Here is a 25815-nt window from a genome sequence, read left to right as displayed (position 1 = left end):
CAAAAGCCATGCTGGTGGAGTAGCTCAGTAACATCTGCCAGTCTGCCAGAAACAATACAGAATGAGGAACATTCCACAAAACAAACAAAGACTCATCATTGCAGAAGACAACTTTGACAAGGCAAAGGAAGATGCACAAGAAGAATGGAGTAATAACCTCGTAAACCAACTAAATCAGGCTAAAAACTCAAAAGACTTCTGGAACACGTACAAAAAGATGTCCAGGAAAACAGAAGATAACTCAGTACTCCCATTAATTGTTGAAAATAAAGATCCAATATTTGACAACAAAAGTAAAGTTGAACTTCTAAAAAAAAATTTCTTTGGAGGTAGCCACCTAAAGGATGAGTCATTTGATAAAGAATTTTATGATAGTATCAACAAAGAATACAAAGAACTAAATAACATGTATCAGGCAGCAAATGAAACAGATCAACATAGAGAAGGCTTTGATAGAGAAATAGACAAAGACGAGGTAGAAGCAGCTATATACCGCCTTCGCACGGGGACTGCCCCAGGACCAGATCAGCAGTTTGCTGAATTCTATAAGCATGCAGGTGACAAATTTACAGAAGCCTTAGTAACAATGATGAACATCATATGGCAAAAAGGGGAATTACCAACAGAATGGAAAAGGGCAGATGTAAAATTTCTAAGAAAACCAGGAAAAACCAGCTATTACTCATCCTCTTCTTACAGACCAATCAGCCTAACTTGCATTATATGCAAACTAATGGAGAGAGTCATCCTAGAACGCATTGTGGCATATATTGAGGGTCACAGATTGATTGATTTAACTCAAGAAGGGTTCAGAAAGAATCACTCAACCACCAATGCTCTACTTCGGTTAGTCCAAACAATAGCTGATGGTTTCAATGAGGATGAATCAACTCTTGCATGGCTAGTGGACCTTGAAAAGGCATATGACTCAATATGGCGTGAGGGGTTAATGATCAAGCTGCATAAACTTGGGATAAAGGGAAAAACCTGGTTATGGATAAACAGCTTTCTCACAAATCGAACAGCCAGATGTATGCTGAATAACTTCTTTGGAGAACAATTTGATACCAAAATCGGCTTGCCACAAGGGTCAGTACTATCACCCACCTTGTTTAACATATTCATAGCTGATATAATGGATAACACAAAAGGAGAAAATTGCAAGTTTGCAGATGATGGCACTTTATGGCATAAGGGGAAAGACATAAAGGAAATGAAAGAAAGAACTTCAGAGGATGTCAAAACTATTTTAAAATGGACAGAAAAATGGAGAATTAATGTAAACCTGGAAAAGTGTGAAGTATGCCTATTCTCAAAAGGCAACACAGATGCAGAGCAGAAAACATTAAAAGTCAACTCCTTCTCCTATAGATATAGTCCAACACCGAAGCTACTTGGAGTAACTCTAGACGAGAAGCTTAAATTTGACACCCACATCAATCTGATGCAGAAGAGGGCAAATAATGCAATATATGTAATTAGAGATATTAAGGGCATGGGAGGAATATCAAGATCAAAACTACTCCAAATATACAACAGCATGGTTAGATCTATCATGGAGTATGCATGCCCAGTCTGGCAAATAACATCTGCAGAGAATATGAAGAAATTAGAAGCTGTACAAAGAAAAGGCTTGTCAATATGCCTAGGACTACCAGGAACATCAGGTAGAGAGGCAATGGAAGTTGAAGCCAACATACAACCCATAGACCTCAGAATAGAGGAAATATCAGTACGTGAACTGGCAAAAATACAATCAAAGAACATAGCAGAACCAATTAAACAACAACTAGAACAGTATTTAACAAACAACGCAACCTATGAACAACAGGATTCTCCATTTGGTAAAGCTATAAACCAATCCATAGACATGTTCAAAGCCACGAAAGTTGACATCAAACTTATAGAACCAGAATTCACATACAAAGCTGGTGTAGATGTCATGCTAAGGAGATCACCAAGTTATTGGAGTCGTCTAGGTAGCTCAAAGAACAGAACAGCCGAACAAACTGTTGAAAGTAAACAGGTTGTAAAGGACCTATTAGGAGACAGCACAGACTCAACAGTAGTGGCATTCACTGATGGTTCATGTCAAGGTAACCCGGGACCATGTGGGGCAGGAGCAGTAGTATATTCTGGAAATAGCCAAGGCATAAGTCTAAAGAGGCCAGTAGCTAATAGAGGATCGATACTTCTTGCTGAACTAGTAGCCATACTAATGGTCCTGGAGCACTGTATAACGACTATAAAGGACCAGTTTTCTGAGCTTAAAATACTGTCAGATAGCCAGACTGCTGTAGGCATCTTGACTCTGAACTGGAAATCTTCTAACTACATCGACACAATTACTGATATCAAAGAATGCATGGGAACGCTCTTAAGACACGGCATACTAACAACCCTATCTTGGATCCCAGGCCATGCTAATATAGCCGGGAACGAGATAGCGGACCAGTTGGCAAAAGACGCTGCAAAAGAGGCCTCATCACTAAATGATCAGTATAATGTCATAACCATGTCAGATGTAAGATGTGCAGTCAAGATGTCTACAAAACTCAAATGGCAAAGCAGATGGACAATTAGTGAAACTGGAAGACAGCTTTTCAACCTAATTCCTATCGTTGGTAAGGACGCACAACTAGACAAGCCTAACAACCAAATAGGAAGAATATTGTCAGAAATAAGAACGGGCTACAGCAGACTTAACAAATACAGAAACCAAATCGGTCAATCCCTCACGCCATATTGTGAATGCGGAGAAGAAGAAACATCAGAACACTTCCTGCTATACTGCCCAAGATACCAACAAGAAAGAGAGGACATGCGAAGACAAATGGAACTACTTAACATCGATCCAACAAATATACAGTCAATACTAGCACCACCAAAAAGAGAAACCTACGAAGCAACATCGCAAATTGTAGGGGAATATATTACAAAATCAGGGAGATTCCAAGAACTTGCAATCCCTGATTCCCGATCCTGCGCCTAAACAAGTATACCAAAGTACCGCGAGATATTACCTCGAGCAACGGTGTACCATAAGAGGAGGAAGATAGCACACAGAGAACAGTAGTGTCAATTATTGACCTTAGGATCAGGATCAGGATGGTAATGGTAATCGATTGAGCTAGTGTACCCATACAGAACCTCTCGGTGGTGATACTTGCGCATGTGTGAATTGTGAAACCGGAACATCCTAGATATTGACATTAACAGAAAAACAATGTGGTTTTTGTGAATGAAGATTAAATTTTCAATTATTTTAACCTGATACGGTGACTATAATGTATCGAAGCTTATTTATATGGTGAGAATATATACTTGGGTAATGAATTGAAGTATTGTCATAAAATTTACATGATTTATTTATGAAATACATGTGTTGAAAAACTTAGAAAACAAATCCAGAAAATTTATTTTGGTTTTTGTTATTGAACATTGGGTATTGTGTCATTATATTTTGAATTTCTTGTGTTTATTCCATTTTGACATAGTCATTTTGCATAAACATTTGAGTTTCTGAGATAAGCTAGCTAGCAGTACATTATTTATGTGTTGATTCTTTGTTTATTTGTGTGTATTTGTACTTTGTAAATTTTGTGTTTATATTGTACTTCAACTTAACTGGATGTACAGTTTACATTTATGTTGACATGTACATACATCACAGTTGATTATTGTGCACATTTACATTAAACCGGTTACATTTATAAGGTTTATTTACTTGATCAAGTGTGTATATAAAATATTTGGTATAATATTTTTGTGAATTTGAAAGTAGGTCATTAGTATAACTTTGACCTTTATTGATGTATTGAGTACATGTGTACTTGTGTACTTTGTATTTATTAGATATTAGTGGGTATATGATAGCATTTGACGTTGATTTGAGTTATGCTACACATTATTATTTGCGATTAGTGTAGTTAGGGTATACATTTTTTTTTTATGATTTGAATCTGCGTTTGTGTCTGAGAATGTTACTGTGAGTGTTTGAACCCTTATCTACTACTTCATATACTTATACCTGCTTGTGGCCGTTACACACTTTGGTCGTTGACTTTACTATTCTATAGTTTTACATTACACATCTAGACTTTGCTAGTTGGCATACTATTGACCCATTCTTGTACTTAGTTGTCATTTTAGTGATTTGAGACTAGTGTCATATTACGTGCTTGAGACTTATCATACTGAGTTTGACATTTTACAGTTGACTCAGACTAGTTATTCGATTTGATAGATAAGATTACTTGAGTTACGATTTATGATGGTGCTGTAGATATACATGTACATTTTAATTGAGGTCTGGAGCTGGCATGTCAGTTAACTGCTAGTAGTCTGTTGTTATTTATGTATTATTGTCATTTTATTTATTTTCTTTTGTTACATCTTTTGACATCAGACTCGGACTTCTCTTGAACTGAATTTTAATGTGCGTATTGTTATTCTTTTACTTTTCTACATTGGCTAGAGGTATAGGGGGAGGGTTGAGATCTCATAAACATGTTTAACCCCGCCGCAATTTTGCGCCTGTCCCAAGTCAGGAGCCTCTGGCCTTTGTTAGTCTTGTATGATTTTAAATTTTAGTTTCTTGTGTATAATTCGGAGTTTAGTATGACGTCCATTATCACTGTACTATTATGCATATTTTAGGGGCCAGCTGAAGGACACCTACGGGTGCGGGAATTCTCGCTACATTGAAGACCCATTGGTTGCCTTCGGCTGTTGTTTGCTCTATGGTCGGGTGGTTGTCGCTTTGACATATTCACCATTTCCTTTCTCAATTTTACATATATTGACGTTAGTTTGAGAATATTTTGATACTAGTATTTTGAGTATTTTGATATAGAATAAAATAGATATTGCCCAAGCCCCATATTGAATTTTCAGATATTTGCGTGATTGAATATCAACTATAGTTACATTGATATAGTTAGCGATACTTTACTTGAATATATTTAGTATAAGACGATTGCGTACACCGTATTATATATCTGAGTCGTCACGTTATTATTAAATTGGAAAAATGGCTGGACTTGGCGAGAAATATAAGGATTTGTTGGAAACATTAGAAGCCATGAATGTCGAACCGAAAGCGAATACTCCTGAGGAATTTGCTGCATGGATGCAGAGCTATTTACAACAACAAGGAAAGCAAGCGGATGTAAAACCGAATATTACTGAACCTCAACCTAAAACATCAACACCTTACGTTCATCCACCTAGAGTAAACACTTTTCAGGGAAATGATAAGACAGTAAAAGGTGAAAACACAAGGTATGATTTATGGAGACACGATATTAGATGCCTATTAAATGAGAAAACACATTCCGTTGAAGCTATTACTCAGGCCGTTAGGCGATCAGTCAAAGGTGAGGCCGGTGTGGTACTTATGCATTTAGGAGAACATGCATCAATATTTGATATATTACAAAAGTTTGATTGTATATTTGGAAACATAGATGAGAAAGAAACTATTATGTCCGAATTTTATAATGCCAAACAGAAAGAGGAGGAAGATGTATCTACATGGAGTTGCCGACTTGAAGACATATTGAGTCAAGCGTTAATAAATGGCAAAGTGAAAAAGACAGAATCTGACGAAATGCTCCATGATATGCTGTATAAAGGTTTAAGACCTGAATTAAAAGACAAAGCACATTATGAAAAGGAGAAATATAAGACTTTTGATGAATTAAGAATGGTACTAAGGAAAATCGAACGAGAACATATTGTAGACAACCAATCATTAAAGACAAACACTAAAAACATATGTAAAAAATCTACAAAAACTGATGATGAGGAAACAGAGCCAGATTTGAAAGTTCTTATACAGCAGATAAACACTAGACTAGAAAAGATAGAGAAAGGTGCTCCGACATATACAGGTGCTCCGGAAAACGCAGAAGCTCAAGGATATTTAGGTGCTCAAGGATACTCCGATACTTCGGGATATTCAGGTGCTCCAAGATTTAATAATCCGTCGGTATATTCTGGTGCTAGAGGGAGTCAACCGTATAGAGGAGGATTTAGAGGAAATAATAGAGGATACAGAGGTTATAATGGAGGATTTCAACCAAGGTACAGCAATCCAAACTTTACTCCTAATACAAATTTCAACAACATGAACAAGGATATACCAATTATATGCAGGAGATGTAAGATGCCAAACCATATTGCAAGATTTTGCAGGGCAACACATGACAAAGATGGCAATCTGTTAAACCGGTATTAGCCTGTGATGCGAGGCCGATTACAGACTTCAACAACAAAGGCCCAACAACTGAAGAGAAAAACATAGATTTTACTTTGAAAAATATTTTACCACCTGGACTTTTAGGTAAACCAACAGAATCAGAGGTAAGTATAGAAGATATCAACGTTAAGGCACTTTTGGATACAGGATCAACCGTTTCAACTATTAGTAGATCTTTTCATCAAAATTATTTGAGCAACATAGAACTTCAATCTTTAGATACTATACTCAAAATTGAATGTGCAGGAGGAACAATGCTACCGTATGATGGTTTTATTGAAGTTGACATCAGCCTAAAAGATATAGGAGGACCACATACATGTATTTTACTTGTAATACCAGATAGTCCGTATAACAACCAGGTACCGTTATTACTAGGAACGAATGTATTAACATCAATTATGGAAAAATGCCGATATGAATATGGAGAAAGATTTTTACAAACTTCTAAATTAACAACTCCGTGGTATTCATCGTTCAGAAGTATATTACTTAGAGAAAAGGAACTTAGCCGAAATAACCACCGTTTAGCTATTGTTAAATTTGCTGGAAATACCAACATTATTATACCACCGAACAGTAATGTTACTTTACCAGGCTACATCGATAAAGAACTTCCATACTGCAATACATCAGCTATGATACATCCAACTAAGAAATCAGTTATACCGTCTGATTTAGATTTATCACCGTCACTCATTGAGTATAAATTTCATCAGAATCATGACATCTCAGTTGATATTAGCAATGTAACAACAAGAACAGTAAATATTCAACCACATGCTTTACTTTGCGAAATACAGCCTGTATCTATTGAGGACAATATTGGATCTGAAAACTTGGAATTTACTCCACCTCTTTTAGAACAAGTTAAGGTTAGCAAAGATAACTTAACGACTCAGGAACTTGAAAAAGGAAAACAACTTATCCATGATTACTCGGATATATTTTCGAAAGGCGACTCAGATATGGGACATACTACAATTGTACAACATAAGATAGAATTAGAGGATGATAGACCGTTTAAGCAAAAATACCGTCGAATACCGCCTTCTATGTTTGAAGAAGTCCGATCCCACTTACGGCAATTAATGCGAACAGGTATTATAAGGAAATCACATAGTCCGTTCTCATCAAATGTAGTTCTAGTAAGGAAGAAAGATAAGAGTCTAAGAATGTGTGTTGATTTTAGACAACTCAACAAAAAGTCTCGTCTTGATGCATATGCTATTCCACGTATAGAGGAAATACTCGACTGTCTTGCAGGAAATAAGTACTTTTCTACCGTCGACATGAAATCGGGCTATCACCAAGTCGAGATTTACGAACCTCACAAAGAGCGCACAGCTTTTACTGTAGGCCCTTTAGGATTTTTTGAATTTTGTAGGATGCCATTTGGATTATCTAACTCGCCTGCAACTTATCAGCGTCTAATGCAAGATTGCTTAGGAGACTTACACTTGAAAATATGTTGCATATTTATAGATGACATCATTATATTTTCTAGAACATTTGAAGAACATATGGAGAGATTGAAACTTGTTTTTGACAGAATTAGAGATGCTTGTTTGAAAATGGCACCAGCTAAATGTACCTTCTTTAAACCAAAGGTAAAGTATGTAGGTCATATAGTCTCAGAGGAAGGAGTTGAAACTGACCCAGATAAGATAGAGAAAATTAAGAATTGGCCAACACCGAAAACTCCAGAGGAAATTAGGCAATTTATTGGTTTTGCAGGGTATTACCGCAGATTTATTCGAAACTTCAGTCAAATTTCTAAACCATTAACAGAATTAATGCCGACACCAGCTAAAAAGAACAAAAAGAAAACTCATACACAGAAATCTTGGACTTGGGGAGAAAAACAGGAAAATGCATTTTTAAAATTAAAGGAACTTCTTTCAACAGCACCAATTTTAGGATATGCCGATTACACGAAACCGTTTGAATTACACACTGATGCTAGTGGATCAGGATTAGGTGCAGTCTTATATCAACATCAAGACGGACATGATAGAGTTATAGCATACGCAAGCCGTGGACTATCGAAATCAGAAAAGAATTATCCGGCACACAAATTAGAGTTCTTAGCACTCAAATGGTCAGTTTGTGACAAATTTCATAGTTATCTTTATGGACATGCTTTCAAGGTATTAACTGATAACAATCCACTAACCTATGCGTTAACAACTGCAAACTTGGATGCCACAGGACATAGGTGGTTAGCTGCTCTTTCAGTATATGACTTTGATATAACATACCGTCCTGGCAAAAACAACTCTGATGCAGATGGTTTATCAAGAATACCAACCAACAAAGAGACAAACATACCAATGGAATCAATTAAAGCGATTTGTGGAATGATTTCAACACCATTAGTCGAAACTATCTCAATATCACCAGAAGTAGTTGATGAAACAACAATAGATACGCAACATCAAATTTACAACGACATAGATTGGGTAAGTATACAACATCAGGATAAGGAACTACAACCATGGGTTGAATGCGTTAAGATAGGAAAGAAACCAAAGAAGGGAGAAATTATACAGAGTCCGTTACTCAGACAGTTTGAACATCTGAAACTGATAGACAACATCTTATACCGAGAAGTAACAGATAGGAATGGTAAAATACTCAACCAGCTTGTACTACCATCAGATTATGTCAAAACAGTATTAGAGGCTCTACATAATGAAATGGGACATCCTGGACGTGATAGAACTACATCATTATTGCGCGACAGATTTTATTGGCCAGGAATGTCAAAAGATATAGATGATTGGATTGAGAACTGCGATCGGTGTATAAAAAGGAAAAAACTACCACCAAGAGCACCACTGGTAAGTATAGCAACTTCACAACCTTTGGAATTGGTATGTATAGACTTCTTAACTTTGGAACAATCAAGAGGAGGACATCAGCATATTTTAGTAGTGACAGATCATTTCACTAGGTACGCTCAAGCCTATCCGACAAGAAATCAGACCGCTAAAACTACAGCAGAAGTTTTATTTTATCAGTTTATTGTTCATTACGGAATACCGAAACGCATACATTCAGATCAGGGACCAAATTTTGTAGGGAATTTAATACAGGAACTTTGTAAACTTTTGGGAACTAAAAAATCACGAACTACACCATATCATCCAATGGGAAATGGAATGACCGAAAGATTTAACCGCACTTTACTCTCTATGTTAGGAACTTTGGAACCGAATCAAAAACTCAACTGGAAATTACATGTAGGATCACTTGTTCATGCGTATAATTGTACAAAACACGAATCAACCAATCAATCACCATACTTTTTAATGTTTGGAAGAGAACCGCAATTGCCTATAGATCTAGCTTTTGGATTAGTTACTGAAAAACAACGCAAACCGCAAACGAAATATGTTCAGGAATTAAGGGAAAGATTAGTTAAGGCGTATGAATTAGCAGCTGCACACTCAAGGAAAGCTCAAACCAAACAAAAGGAAGGTTATGACATAAGAGCAAGAGGTGCAGCGATTGAAAAAGGAGATAAGGTTTTAGTTAGGAAAGTTGCGTTCGATGGAAAACATAAAATTGCTGATAAGTGGGAGGATGAACCGTACATTATTTTATCTCAACCAAATTTAGAAATACCTGTTTTCAACGTTAAAAAGGAAAATGGAGAAGGCAGATTAAGAACACTCCATAGAAATCTACTTCTACCTATTGGTCATATTTCAGACAATACCATTAAAACTCCACCGAAACCGAAACCTAGATTTAAACCGATGAAATCACCACCGAAACCGAAATCAGATACAGACACTTCAGACTTAGCCAGTGAATCTTCATCAGAGGATGAATGTTATTTTGTACCTGCTATGACAACTGACAGTGCTCCAACAAGCACTGAGGATACTGTTGCATTACAGGAAGTGGAAATTGAACAGGATACAACAGAATCAGTTGGGGACGCCCAATCTGATATTCAGGAAATCAGAGATGATTCTGAATTAGGAAGCGCTTCTGGACTTGAGGAATCTAGTCATGAGTTATTGAACGCAGATGAAACCGTTCAATCAGATGATAGTGATGCGTTAGATGATTTGGTTCTCACTCCGATACCTCCACCTAGAAGGTCGCGTCGTGCTAGGAGAGAACCAAAGTGGCTAAGGTCTGGAGATTTTGTTGTAAAAAGTGCAGTGTGTTGCGATTGGAAAGCAAAAGCAGAATTTATGGCTTCTGCAATTAAGGATGGAACTCTAGCTGGATTAGAAAAAGAAGCTGGGAAAGCTTTAATAGACATTATTATGAAATCATCTTAGAAATTCAGTGAGATTATTCCATTCAGTGATTGAGATCTGTGTTTTATCTTTTATATGTTTGATAGTTAATTTCATGAATTGTTAGAAAGAAGTACTGAGAGTCAGAACTTCATATGTGTATTATATATTGAATTTTGTTAAAACTTGACTGCAATGACGGGGACGTCATTTCCCAATGCAGGGGAGTTTGTAGTACAGCTTGATTATAGCATTTATGTTAATAAATAGTATTTGTATATATTTGTTTATGCACTGACTTGTTGACTGACTTTGACAGAGTATACAGTATGACAGTACTTTGATTTTCTATTCACTTTGGTATTTACATCCTGGGTTTTCTATTTCTTTATTCCGATTGGTTACTCTGTGAACTCCTTTGATATTGAGGCACTCTTTTAAAATTCTACACAGAGAACACTATACTTGATTGTGATTGATATATTCTATTTATTCTTATTCTGGAAACCATTCTTTATATTCAGGTCAGTTATATTCTTTACATTAGTATTTGATGCATTTATTTCTATATTTTTATCTTGGTATAAAAGATATGAATGTGTTATGAAAATGAGTATGAAAGTCCACTTTGATTCCCATGAGTATGAAAGAGTTCATATTTTTACTTTAAGTTGGTATTTGCAAGACAGAAAGAATATTACAGTTATTGTATTATTTTTCATATTTGGCTGCTATTAGATTCCAGCATAGAATATTGTCTTACATTGAGTTTAACTATATTATTTACTATTTTTGACATAAATGCTATAATCAAGCTGTACTACACTGATAAATATATATTTTACTCAAAGTTTCATACAAACGAGACCGGAAAAAGGAAGTACATTGTACATTTTTGCGCAGGTCCGGGATTTCAAAACACGACAAAAAAAAATTGAACGATTTTGAGTTCATTAGTACAATGAAAAATTCGGGAAATTTTCCCGTATTTTTTTTTTTATTGAATTTTCTACTGTTATTGGGGACTCCGTCCCCATATTATGAACATTTTGGCAAACAAGCTGAATTGTATCAATTTGACTGGTACGATGATCCTCACCAGTGGGAGGGTGAAGGTAACAAAGCTATATGTATAAATCTTACCAATGATAAACAACTTGTATAAAGGATTACATTATTTATCACTACTGGTGTGTTACAAGTTCAAGGACTTAGTAAAGACCTCTTCACCACAAGGGACTTCCCAACATTGATAACACTTGTTTATTCTATTTGTGAACACAATCCTTCATTGATAGTCAACACGGATGTTGATTCTACATGTAAATCTTCTGACAAAAACTCAATCGAAGAATCTACAAGTGTAAAATCAGTTTTTAACTCAAATGCTAGTTCTAAATTAACAGATAGCAATAACAACTCACATACAAGCATTCGAGCAAATGTTCCCACTTCTAATACATGTACAGAAACTACAATTGCCACACAGATATCAATCGGATATGAAGATTTAGATAGGCTTCAGTCTACTTTTGTTGAAGCTTTAGCTGGTATCACCAAATCTCAAACGGCACTTATAGTGCAAGCAAAAAAAAAGCTTTTCCGATGTAATAAGATAAGCAATTACACCAGTTGTAGAAACAGTTAAAAAGCTACAAGAGCAGGTTAATAACTAGTCCAGCCCTGGCCTCAGTGACTCATTTTATTTTTTTTTTATTTTTTTTTGTTGTTGTCAGTGACAACAAAAAAAAAAGAAAAAAAAAAGAAAATGAGTCACTGAGGCCAGGGCTGGACTAGTTAATAACAAACATCAATCAGATACAATTTTGCATAATGCCTCTACGTGTAATATAAAGGAACACAGCAACATGGAAAAACAATTCAATAAACTAGAACATCGCATTGTAGAACTCGAAAACCAAGTCCATAACCTTTCTATGGACAAACACAAAGCTGCAACAGATTACGCTGAGCTTGATTCCAAATTTCGCATTGAAAATAATAAATTTGAAATAGCTAAAACTATAAAAAAAAAAAAAATAGAATGGACCAGAAAATGGAGGATATCAATCATATTAATGATGATCTCAAGGTCAAATTGAACACCAAATGTAGTGAAATAATGAAAATTAGTGAAGAAAACAAACTTTTAAAAGAGAAAACTGACTCTCAATTTAATGAAATATTATCTCTCAAATCATAGGCTATCGAGCATGTATTTACCTACACAGCAACAAAATGAGCAGCATTTTGCCAATGGGTCCTTCAACAATGAAGGCAAATCTAACAAACCTACAGCTCTATTTATTGGCACATCAAACACTGATAGGATTAATGAAAACAAACTCTCAACGGCAGTGGATATAACGAAAACTACAACACATACTTTAGATGAAGCCTACGAGGTAATCTCAACCGCACAGTGTAGCCCTGATGTTGTTATCATACATTATTACATTGGTTGCAATGAATTACATTGATTTCCCAGTTAGATAAAAACCGATAATTTCACATGTGAAATAAACGTGGTTATTTCACTCTCTGACGTCATACAACAATAGGCGTTGTCAAGACGTCGATAACGTCGGATCAAAACAAATTGTCAATGCGTAGGAAAAAGATATAGTTCCTTACATGTTCTACATTAATTTCATAAAAAAGGCCATTTGCCAATGTAATAAAAAGAATAACTAATCGCCGTATTTGAATATCAAAAATAAGACAACTTGTGACCGAACGCCGCTATGGATTAAACTCGTGCTGCGCACTCGTTTAATCCATGCGTCGTTCGGTCACGCGTTGTCTTATGCGCACTCGTTTAATCCATGCGTCGTTCGGTCACGCGTTGTCTTATTTTTGATATTCAAATACGGCGCACGAGTTTAATCCATAGCGGCGTTCGGTCACAAGTTGTCTTATTTTTGATATTCAAATACGGCGATTAGTTATACTATAATTCACTAACTAACGACGTTAAAAACAACAACCCAAATGGTAGTAGAATCAATTTCTAGCAAATGGAAAGAAGCTAAAACCATAGTGTCACTAACTACTCCCCGCCTTGATAATCGCTTACATCGTCGTAATTCAGAAATCATTGATGAACTGGTAAAACGAAGATATCTAGACAATAAAGATGTATATGTTTCTGACAACTCAAACATGTGGCATGGGCAAGTCTCAATACAACAACTCTTAAGTGTGAGAATCTCCATCTTAAGTTTTCTAAAATACTTGGTGTACACAAAAGGAGTGTCAATTTTGCTGTATAATTATCAGAACTGGGGCGTTTCCCCTTACATTATGATATTGTAAAGTCAATTGTAAAATACTGGTATAGATTTGAAAATCTTACAACTGAATTCAGTCTATTGAAAGATCAATCTAATTAAAATTAAATCCTTTAATTGCTCCTGTTCTTATATGTCGCGCATGAGGAATTAATTTTAATTAGATTGTTGAAAGATGCTTATAAATGCAGACAAGAGCTTCACAAATCTAACATAACTTCTTGGTTCTCATTTGTTAAAAAAGTATTAGAAGTTTTTGAAATTAAACAAGAAGTAAAACATTTCGGACAATATAAATTTTTGAACATATCTAGCAAATTAATTCACACTAAATATATTAGCAATTGGTATGCTAGCCAAAATTAAGCTTCTGATGGAAAACTGTTTAATTATGTGAAATTCAAGCAGAATTTTGGTTATGAAAATTATCTTTCTTTAATTAAGAACTTTGATTTTAGAAGATCTATATGCAAATTACGTATTTCTGCTCATAAGCTTCAAATTGAAGTTGGTCGTTTTTCAAATATTCCACGAAATGAAAGAATTTGCAAAAAATGCTCCTCTGGCTGTGTTGAAGATGAAATCCATTTTTTAACTAACTGTGCAAATTTTAAATCAGATAGAGATGCTCTCTTTGACTTTGATTGCCAAAGAATTCCAATTTTTTCTATACTTGATAATCAGCATTATTAAACTGTGAAGACAATCAGGTCCTTAATGCTGTTGTTCATGTATGCTCTGTATGCCCCTTGTGGGCCCTTAATTGAAAATAAAATATGTTCTGTTCTGTTTTGTTCTATTAGCCTCTGGTTTTATATGACCTTGACCTCATTCCAGGTCTGGTTTTCAAGTACTATAAGTAATTTATCGATCTAGCAGGTATCACCTGACCTTGACCTCACTTTCGTGGTTAAATAGCCAATACGACTTTTGATTTTGGCCATGCTGGATATATGTGATCACTTTGGATTTAGTTTTAGATGGTGTAGAACGCTAAGTCGAAGACATATATATATCAGGAAACTAATTATGTGTTTTTATGACTTACAGAAACTTTAAACATCATTTTAATCATCAACTACCAACTTTTGACTTGTTTTTTGTCCTTAACCCTAAATACATGCTGAGTTGTTTTCAGAAATTGTCTAAATTTCGAGTATTTGCAAAAATATGCAAATGAGCTGTACCCTGATTGCAGCAATGCTGATGCATACTGATTGCAAGAAATCTAAGATAGGGGATCACGGGGTGAGGAGGCGGGGAAGGGTGGGAGGGAATTTGGTCTTCGGGTGCAAAAAGCGTCAATTTGGCGTTTTTTCGTTCTTTTTCTCGACCTGTAAGCCCGACAGATCATGCTACCAGATGCATCCATCTGTAGTTTTCATGTAGGGTGTACACTAGTGAACACTTTTATCACAATCGTTGTTAGGTCGGAGTGAAACTGATCTGGGTTCATCAGTGTAAAGAAGGTCATTTGCACCAAAATTCACCAAATTTTCGATTTTTTCCAATTTTTAACTTTAACTGGACTTGCAACCGGAAGTAGACGTTTCCTCGGCGTAATTTAATTATAAACACGATCAGGCGTTATATGCCTTTAGGTTAACAGTATTTGTCAAGGTTTCAGTCTTCTTAACTCTGTGTTTCAGACGTTGAAGGTAAGCCCACCCCTCAAAAAACCCAATTTTGTCCGATCTCAAATTTTGAAGTTCGTTTTCGAGCTCAAAATAAATATTAAAAGTGAGAAACATGACAATCAATAGTGTCAGATTGAGGAAACGTGCATACACTACGAATTAAATGGCATTACGATGACCTCTAAATGTATGGAGCGCCATTGAAGCCAAAATAACGGTGATCTGGGTATGGCCGTAATAGTACGGCCCCCGCACGAAAAGGGTTAAATTGAGAAAATATTGGTCGAACAACCCTTTTATTTTAGATATACACTTGCATATAGTTCCTTTGTAAATCAAAGTTTATCATAATATTTTATTATTTATGAATTAATGTGGAAAAGTAATATACATCAATCTGATCAGTTGAAATGAATTAAGAAACTGTTTTATTAAGTATCTTATACTTGTGTAAGTTATTGAATAAAATTTGGATCAAGATGAATATCATCATAATAAACTTTGAATCCCCAAGACCGAAGCCAATTTTTAAACACAAAAAAATGGTTGAATTCTGTTGTTGTCTAGAGAAGGAATTAACAAGCCTGGGCTGGCGGTCTTATGGTTGAGCCTGAAAGTTTGTTCAGTGTATGATCAGACTTTTTCACCTGTTCGCTCAATATGTGTTGTAGTCCAGTCAATCTAGCACAAATTTGACCCTATTATAACCTTAAAGTAATTGCCACAGAAGATTTTAAAGTTTTAATCTTTACAATTATACCTGAAATATATACAGAAACAAATCCCATCTAACTTGAGGAGGACTTTAAGCTCACGTTTTAAAATTCCTATGGACATTTGCATTAAAAAAAGGCAGATAACTGTGCAAAAAGGAAGAAATAGTGAAAAAAATTATACAAAATTAGAACTTTACCGCTTCTATTCAACAGAATGTATTGATTCTTGATATTTAGCCGTCTTTATGGTGTAACAAACAACTATAATATAAAGGTATTTTCATATCTTTTATCAAGCTGCAATCTAGATTTCATAATTGGTTAGTAACTGTTGACCTTTTTTTGAATTTTTCCGGCGACATGTCGAGGTAAAAAAATCTCAAATTTGATAAAAATGATTTTAAAGCATATATTCTTCTTTTTGTGGTTTAAAGTATCTTTAAACAAGGTAGATGCTGAACAAATATAATATACAGATATAAACAATACCAAATTTTCACATTATTTTTTCAAAATGGACACAAAGCCACAAATTTGCAGTTTCTTTAATGAAAAATGCACAAAAAAATAAAAATACACATAACTTTGGTTTTGTACATTTCAAGAGCAGAAGACTATATAATATAGTTAAATACGAACTTATTACCCCATCAAAGTATCATTACTTATGATAAAAAAATTAAAAATCAACCAAAAACTGACAAACAAAAAAAGACTCATTTTTGCGGAGTTATCTCCCCTACCAATTTTAATGCTGATTTTGAATTTTCCTCAAGTTAGATTTTATGGGACTTTTTTCTGTGTATATTTAGGGCTAAATAGATTCGTAAACATTTTCTGTTGCAATTAGTATGAGGTTAAAACTTAGTTTGACTGGACTATTGGAAGTTACGATGAAAACATTTTTGTCACGTGGCGACGGATGGAAGCGACGTCGGATTCAACTAACTATTAACGTATCACAGAACTGTCATGAAAGAACCATCTTATCATATTTAGTACTACCAAATTTGTTTTTCACAGGCACATCCCTCAATAAAACAATATAAGTTTAAAAGAAGTTGTTAGGACAGTATACGAAGACAGACACAAAGACTTTAAGTGACTATAAAAGCTTATTTTTATCCGTAAAATCTAGGCAAATTAAATATGCAGATAATTTTGAGTTTAATTACCTTCTTCTTTGATAATATTATGATTTATAAACTCATTTATTCAATAATCCTTTAATCACGATAAAACGTCCTCTGTTTAATGTGAAATCAACCAAGAACTTTCTGTACTAATCTGTCGACTTGGTCCACACTAATTCCCGAATGAACAGCACTATATGTGTCCCCGGTACCGGAACCGGATCCTCCTGACCCTGTTAAGGCCCCTTTGCCTGTTCCGGAACCCCCTGATCCTGTTCCTGTAAACGTTCCTCCTGATCCTGTTCCTATAAACTTTCCTCCTGGAGCAGGCGTTGGATTTAAACCGGCGTATCCTTGCGGAGAAGGCGTTGGATTTAAACCGGTGTATCCTTGCGGAAAAGGCGTTGGAAAACCTGTCATCACAGATGGTTTACCAGGTGGATATGTGAATGCTCCACCCACATAAATATATGGTGCTAAAGTCGATGGAAGATCTGGTGGAAAAGGCTTCCCCGTATATCCTGGCGGAAAAGTGTATATTGGACCAATTGTAGGACGAGGTGCAAACGTCCCTGAAAGATAAGCGTGTCCTGGTGCATATGTTGGATAAATATCGGCGTGTCCTGGTGCATAGGTTGGATAAGTGTAGGGTTTTGCAGTTGCCATATGGAAATGGAGTCGTACTTCCGCCATAGATGTAGCCGATGCTATTTGTTTTGCGGCATCCGTTGTGCCTTCTAACGTTGCATTGTTTAATAACAAATGAGTCGATGTTGCTCCCGAATTAACTAGCATGTTGTATACAGTTTGTGAAATTTTCTGTTTATCAACAGTGTGTCCTGCTGCAATAGTTTTCTGGACCTCAACCTGTACGAGCTTTTCAAATTTCTGAATTGACAATTCTTCTTGTGCGCCACCTGTTATAACATCAACCAGAAGTTCTGGTCTCGACAGAGGTACGTATTGCCCACCGGCCAAATAGTCAAGGGCCATGAAAAAGTCTTTATATGGAAGTATAGCTGGTTCACAACCAATAACATATAAGGTCACGCCCATTTGAGCAAGGTCACGAACTATCTTCATTGGATCGTGTCCAGTAGGAGATCCGTTGGGGAACGAACTGTCTTGTGACGGAACAAGTCCATGAGGAGGTGCATCAGAAATCAGAACAGTTATTTTGGTAGCCTCGGGACGCCAAGACAGTTTTGTGGCTTTAAACAAAGCTTCAGCCACTGCCTCAGGACCATCCCCACCTCCAGTGGCGCGCGCAGCATTTAGCCAAATTTTCATCATGAACACGGAATCTGTGAAGTTATATGTTTTTGTAACAAAGGTATTATCCTGTGGAGGATGATCTCGATATTCAATCAATGCTAAGCGAACGGTGGTGTTAGAAGAAGTCACAATTTCGTCTACAATGGCCTGAATATGTTTTCTGGCGGTATCTATATACGATCCCATGCTCCCAGTGCAGTCCATAACAAATGCTAAATCCAGTGCTTGTCCACCAGCGCTGGCCCCAATGTCCCTTTGTACTTGTTGATTAAAACCATTGACAGCCATTGATTCTACGAGCGGTAGAAACAACAAAGCCATTACCATTTTACCAAGTGGATTCATGATGTTGTGTACCATCTCGTTATATATCTTGTAATGACTTGTACAAGACTAGTATACTTATTTATATACAGATTTGTCACCAAAGATAATTCCACTGTCACCTGTTTTGTTTACACCAGTCCCAATAAAAGACGGCTAGTTCCTGTTTACCATGATTCCGATATCTTAGTAGGTGTGTTTCACAGCAATCTTTATAAATCTGACCGACCTATTCCTATATAATGTGTTCTGACTCTGTGTTTGATTTGATTATATATCAGAGAAGGCATAAGATAGAGGAGTTAGGATTTTTAGTTTAAATCCCAAAGTTACGATACCAAATTTCAGAAGTCAGGGAGCAGACGGTTTCAAATTTTAGTTTTTTCTGTTTGTAATGACTATCTTGAGTGATGTTTGTTTTGTTTTGTGTCGTTTCTTATACGACTGCAAAAGGCAGTCGTTTAGACATAGATTCCAAAAAGTGTGGACACAGAACAGTGTGGATTTTTGCATGTTTGACAGTCATGTACCCAGCATTAAATATTTTATTTAATAGTTTTAATGTTCAAGACTGTCATGGAGGAGACACTAATTGCATTGATTACCAAATGATTATGATAAAATTGGTTCCACATAATTGATGTTAAAAAGCTATGAGAGGTAAACATAAGGTAATAAGGTGCATAATGTGATTTTAATATTGAAATGGGGTATGAGAACCCACATGCATGTACCATTCGTATGGTTTTATTCATATTCCTTTGTGGTGGTCATTTCTTACTTGGGGTTTTTCACACAAAAATAATAATCAAGGATCTTCCTAGTATCAATAGTAAAACATTTCGTTTACATGTACAAATTGTTTGTCAGAAGACATCTAATGGTTTTAAGAAATTACCATGCCCGACATGATGTTTGGGGCTAGCTGAGCTATAAAGAAAACTTCTGTGTTATTTTTTATTAATTCTTTCTCCGAAAAAATTTAATGTCTTCTCCAAGGACTGGTCGATGAAAAAAAATTAAATGATATCAAGATCTATCAAGTGTAGATACCTTTGTGACCACGCTTCAAATACTCACAACTCCTACCAAAGTCAACTGATTACTTCTAACATGTACAAATTTCCCCTAGATAGAGCATTACAATTATTCATAATTAAATAAACAAGACAAAGTGAATTTATAATTGAACGTTTAATATAACGAAGCAGAATAAAAACCTAACTAACTGCAATAAAAAATATTCTAGAAATTCTCTATTACGTAGGTGTCGGAGCAACAATTAAAAACCCCTATCTGTTCAACCAAATTTTGAAATTTCACAGCTTTCTATATTTTTTATACCTTAAGTTTAACTTAATAGAAACCAGGTATGTCCTGTTGAATTATAAAATTGAGAAAGGAAATGGGGAATGTGTCAAAGCGACAACAACCCGACCGTAGAGCAGACAACAGCCAAAGGCCACCAATGGGTCTTCAATGTAGCGAGAAACTCCCGCACCGGAGACGTCCTTCAACTGACCCCTTAAAAAATATGTATACTAGTACAGTGATAATGGACGCCATACTAAACTCCGAATTATACACAAGAAACTCAAATTAAAAATCATACAAGACTAACAAAGGCCAGAGGCTCCTGCCTTGGGACAGGCGCAAAATTGCGGCGGGGTTAAACATGTTTATAAGTTCTCAACCCCCCCCCCCCCCCCTATGCATCTAGCCAATGAAGAAAAGTAAACGCATAACAATACGCACATAAAAATTCAATTCAAAAGAAGTCCGAGTCCGATGTCAGAAGATGTAACAAAAGAAAATAAATAAAATGACAATAATACATAAATAACAACAGACCACTAGCAGTTACACAGCTACTTTTTCATAGGTACTATTTCTGTTCTAAAAATATGTAGTACTGGAAATCTACCTTTAATATTTAGTGCTGTTTCTTTACTTTAAAATTATTGTAATATTTAGGTACTTGTATTTTACAGTACTTGGTTTGTACTAAATAGTTTGGTACAGAAATAATACCAACAGTGATAGCAATATTCCATGAAAATCATAAAGTTTAAGAGATTTGAAATAGAAAAACATTCAAAATGCTGAAAATGTAACAGTAGTAACCAAAAATCTGTAGTGCCTAAATTTGGATTGGATGTGAAATGCCTGAACGTATATTAGATGTCTGCATGTTGAATTATATTTACGAATTATTTCCTTATACCGATGATAAAACTTAGTCACCTTTCTACCTACAAATTCTCAACCTACCTTTAAAGTATAATACGAAAAATCTGACCTTGGGAACATAGGTACTACCAAAAAAACTCCTGGTTTTTTTTAATTCTTAAAATTATCATACTTTGGAGCGCATATGAATTTGTTATGCAAACTAATATTGTAGGTATGTTACTGTAGAAGCCATCTAGGTAACCATTGAGCTCTAAGACTGCCTACGGTCATGTGACCCGATATAAACATAGATATAGTTATGAATAGACGGCAAACTCGTGCAATTGGATTTTTCGATGTCCATTTGGTTTCATATTATAGGTTAAACACGCATATTAACACCCATTCTCTGTAACCGTCAACCAAAGTAGGGCGCGGGTGGTCACCGATTTTGTTTAAACTTTCTGACAACAAACATTGATATAAAATATGAAAAAAAGTCTGTACATGTTACCCTGAATTATGTTTGGTTACCATGGCAACAGGCTTTAAAATGTTGAAAATAGCTGATTTTTGCTTGTCGGCTTACAGTGACTTATATACAGCATAATATGTTTGGTGCAGTTTATATCATATCAATTTCTTTTAAATACTTGTTCAGTGACTTTTTTTTCACTTTTTCTGATATTAAACTCAAATTGACATTTTTAATCTAGGTAAATAGTATGAATTTTAGCATATTCTAATGCAATTATGAACCAACGTTTTTCCTAATTTATGAAAAAACGCATCCATTCCTGAATAAACTAAAAAATAGCTTTTATTCCAAAAGATGGATATTTCTCATTTCTGCAAAAACATTTTTGGGGCTCATTAGATTTTTTTTATAAAAATTAGATAAAAATGCCAAAAATTGCCTGAAATCTACAAGAGTTATTTCCCTTTTTAGAACTCACCAAACTTAAAAATAGAAAAAGTCATTTGTTTATCTACACAAAAAATGGAGACAGACGTCTGCAACATGTTATCGTTTTTGTGAATCGAATCAGCGAATCAAAAGGTTTACCCTTCGTTGTTTCACTTTCAATGTTAACATTTTTTTTTCCTTTTGATAACAGAACACGCATAAAAAAGAGGGACGAAAGATACCAAAGGGACAGTCAAACTCATAAATCTAAAACAAACTGCATAAGTTATTCATAACCCATCTTTAGATAAGGGGTTAAAATGAAGTTCCTATAACAAGTATTCAATGAGGTCGAATTATTGCAAGTGAATACCAGTGATGTTGTTTCTTACTTTATTTTGACTGAATTGAACCAAACTGTCTCCTAAAAAGTAATTATTGTTTCACTTTTTCACTTTCATTAATAAGTATTCAAACAACATATTTTTCAGAGTTACACTACACATTCCAACTCATAAGTAGACCAAAGTACTTACAGAATAGATTTTTGAAATCAGTCAATCTGATAAACAAATATCCCGCCAGTTAGATCACATGATTCAATCAGCTGAAAGGTGACTTCCGGTGTAAACAAAGCACTCTCAGTAAAAGGCCATATATGTTTCATCATTACTAACATTGCTCATTTGTGTACATATTGTGACCCAATAGCTAATACTTGTATCATATTGTGTGTCCTCACAGGTCCTGTCCAACCACTACGCCAGTAAGTCACTTTTCAACATGTTTCATCGGCAGTGTAGTATTCACTCTCACTCGCTCTCTCTGTTCATATTTGTTTTACTGTTTCAGATCACATATCACGAAATTTATTCTAAAATTGAGTATGATGAACATGTGGCTAGCTCAGATATCACTCTTAGTACATGTCAACCTTTCGCATTGTCATCATTCATCTTACATGTAGATAGAAGTGAATTCTTAAGTCATGAAGTCATTGGAACAAGGGTTAGCCTTAAATCATACCCTTTTTCATCAGAATATAATGAAAGGATAACATGGCAATACCATGAGTACTATACCACCAAATGTATACCCCTATATGTCATACAAAAATTATTGTCAAAGAAACACCCCAATGACCAATTAAAACCAAGCAAATTACTGTTGTTTTTTATACTACTCATTATAACACAATCTAATGACATTGAAAGCAACCCTGGCCCAAGCAATGACAGCACAAGATACATGTGTGGCACATGTGATGATGTTGTGACTTGGGAACACAGAGGTATCGTTTGTGAAACTTGCGATCAATGGTATCATATTGATTGTCAGAACATACACAGTAATACATATGATCTACTAAATGATAGCATGATAAGTTGGAATTGTTTAATTTGCGAAAATCCAAACTATAGCACATGTCCTTTTGACCTACATGGTGCAAGTTCATCTAATCCATTTGAAAGTCTATATCATTATTCAAATGATGACTGTGGCATGAAAACACCAACAAACTCATTTAAACCATCTCACCAGTCTACACCAATACGTACAAATAAAACAAAAACAAATTGTAAAAAACCTTTGCGAATACTTAACATCAATTTTCAGTCTATCAAACGTAAACAACACCTTATTCAAAATATAATTGATAGCACTAAACCGGATATTGTAATCGGAACAGAAACTTGGCTCGACTCTACAATAAAAGACATTGAAATCTTTCCTGAAGAGTACACACTATACAGAAAAGACAGAAAAAACAAGCAGGGTGGCGGTGTACTCATTGCAATAAAATCAGAATTTATAAGTGATGAAGTTGAAAACCTTACACCTGACGATAAATGTGAAATGGTATGGGCCAAAATTGAAATTAAGGGTAGCAGATCACTTTATATATCATCCTTTTACAACCCAAAAACATCTGATGATCAAAGCATGAAGTAGTTTGACACATCAGTTAGGAGAGCTACTCAAATAAAAAATGCAGCTATATTAATTGGAGGAGATTTTAATCTCCCAGGGTGGGATTGGAAAAACAAAATACTTAAACAAAAATCAACCCACCAAAATATACATTATGATTTTGGAAATACTTTGGATGACACGGGCTTGGTACAATTAATTGAAAATCCAACAAGAAAGGACAATATACTAGATCTCATGATCACAAATTTACCAAACCAGGTCCCACGAATTGAAATCATGCCGGGAATCTCAGATCATGACATTGTCTTTATAGAATTCAATTTAACACCATCTGAGCTAAAACAAACACCACGAAATGTGCCGATTTACAACAAGGCAAACTGGGAAACAATGAAAAAAGAAGTAATCAACTTACAACATACCATACAGGAAAAGGTTGATACACATACTGTTGATGAACTGTGGCTAGAATTCAAAACAAAACTCAATGAACTAGTCAGTGAGCATATTCCACACAAAAAGCTAACTACAAAAAATAAAACCCCATGGGTAACATTTGAAACAAGAAAATTAATGAAAAAGAGAGACAGACTATATAAAAAGATGAAAAGTCTGGAAATGACAACATGAGAAACAAGTATAAGCAAATTAAACATCAGGTACAAAAACAACTCAGACAATCATACTGGCAATACATTGAAAATATTGTAACACCAAAACCAGATGAAAACAAATTTTCCAACATGAAAAAATTTTGGTCTTATATTAAAAGCAAAAAAACTGACTACAGTGGAATAACATCTCTTAAGCAGAATGGGAAACTTATAACTGACACCAAACAAAAATCTGATGCACTCAACAGGCAGTTTCAATCAGTTTTCTCAGAACCAAACAAAATCACTGCTACTGAATTTGAAAGCAATCAATACATGCAACAGAAAACAGCTTACCCTACCATGCCCGACATAAATATCACCATCCAAGGTATCTCAAAACTTCTTCTAAATTTAAACCCATCCAAGGCAAGTGGACCAGACGAACTTAAGCCACGCCTCCTTAGGGAGTTAGCACATGAAATTTCACCAATACTATGCCTTATATATCAAAAATCATTAGACACTGGCGAAGTCCCTACTGACTGGCGTACTGCACATGTTTCACCCATCTACAAGAAAGGTTCCAAATATAATCCAGAGAATTATAGACCTATTTCTTTGACATGCATATGTTGTAAACTTATGGAACATGTTGTAGTTAGCGCAATCATGACACACGCAGACAAACATAACATCCTGTATCCCCTACAACACGGCTTTCGAAAAAAACAGATCTTGTGAAACTCAACTTTTGGAATTTGTGGATGATGTCACTAAAAATATGGAAAACTCAAAACAAACAGATGAACTTATAATGGATTTCTCCAAAGCTTTTGATAAAGTCAGTCATAACTTGTTAACACACAAATTAAATTACTATGGGATACAGGGGAAAACAAATGCATGGATACAGGGCTTCTTATCATGTCGTACCCAAGCAGTTATCCTAGAGGGTGAGACTTCAGGCTATGTCCCTGTAAAGTCCGGAGTGCCTCAAGGATCTGTCCTGGGCCCAAGTCTGTTTTTATTTTATATAAACGACATACCAGTTGGGCTAAATTCCACCATACGCCTATTTGCAGACGACACAATTGCATATCTGGTAATAAAATCAAACAGTGATTGCGAAACTCTTCAAAAAGACCTCAACACACTAGGCATTTGGGAAAATACATGGAAAATGGCTTTCCATCCAGACAAGTGTAATGTCATGTCCATCAGCCGAAATAAAAATCCATTCGTATATAATTACACTTTACATGGCCACATTCTTGAACATGTCGATAAGGCAAAATACCTAGGTGTGACA

General features: G+C 35.4%; 2 protein-coding genes across 3 annotated transcripts; one reads left to right on the top strand and one right to left on the bottom strand.

The window, feature by feature from the left end:
- The first annotated feature begins 217 nt into the window (after positions 1 to 217).
- On the top strand, positions 218 to 2992 carry LOC139483381 (uncharacterized). The gene has a single exon (XM_071267403.1). It carries the CDS (start codon positions 218 to 220, stop codon positions 2990 to 2992), a length of 2775 nt encoding a protein of 924 aa, XP_071123504.1.
- A 14328-nt stretch (positions 2993 to 17320) lies between these two features.
- Positions 17321 to 18959, bottom strand: LOC139520966 (mediator of RNA polymerase II transcription subunit 25-like). Of its 2 annotated transcripts, XM_071314093.1 has the most exons (2): positions 17932 to 18959; positions 17321 to 17898 (listed from the first exon to the last, which is right to left on the bottom strand). In XM_071314093.1, exons 1-2 carry the CDS (start codon positions 18930 to 18932, stop codon positions 17427 to 17429), a joined length of 1473 nt encoding a protein of 490 aa, XP_071170194.1. In that variant the 5' UTR covers positions 18933 to 18959; the 3' UTR covers positions 17321 to 17426. The 2 variants fall into 2 exon arrangements, with proteins under 2 accessions (XP_071170194.1, XP_071170186.1); XM_071314085.1 differs by having other exon boundaries at positions 17321 to 18958.
- Positions 18960 to 25815: the final 6856 nt, after the last annotated feature.

Source organism: Mytilus edulis, chromosome 1 (genome assembly GCF_963676685.1).
Source record: "Mytilus edulis chromosome 1, xbMytEdul2.2, whole genome shotgun sequence".
NCBI classification, from domain to species: Eukaryota; Metazoa; Mollusca; class Bivalvia; order Mytilida; family Mytilidae; genus Mytilus; species Mytilus edulis.
This window is presented reverse-complemented; position numbering and strand designations above follow the sequence as displayed.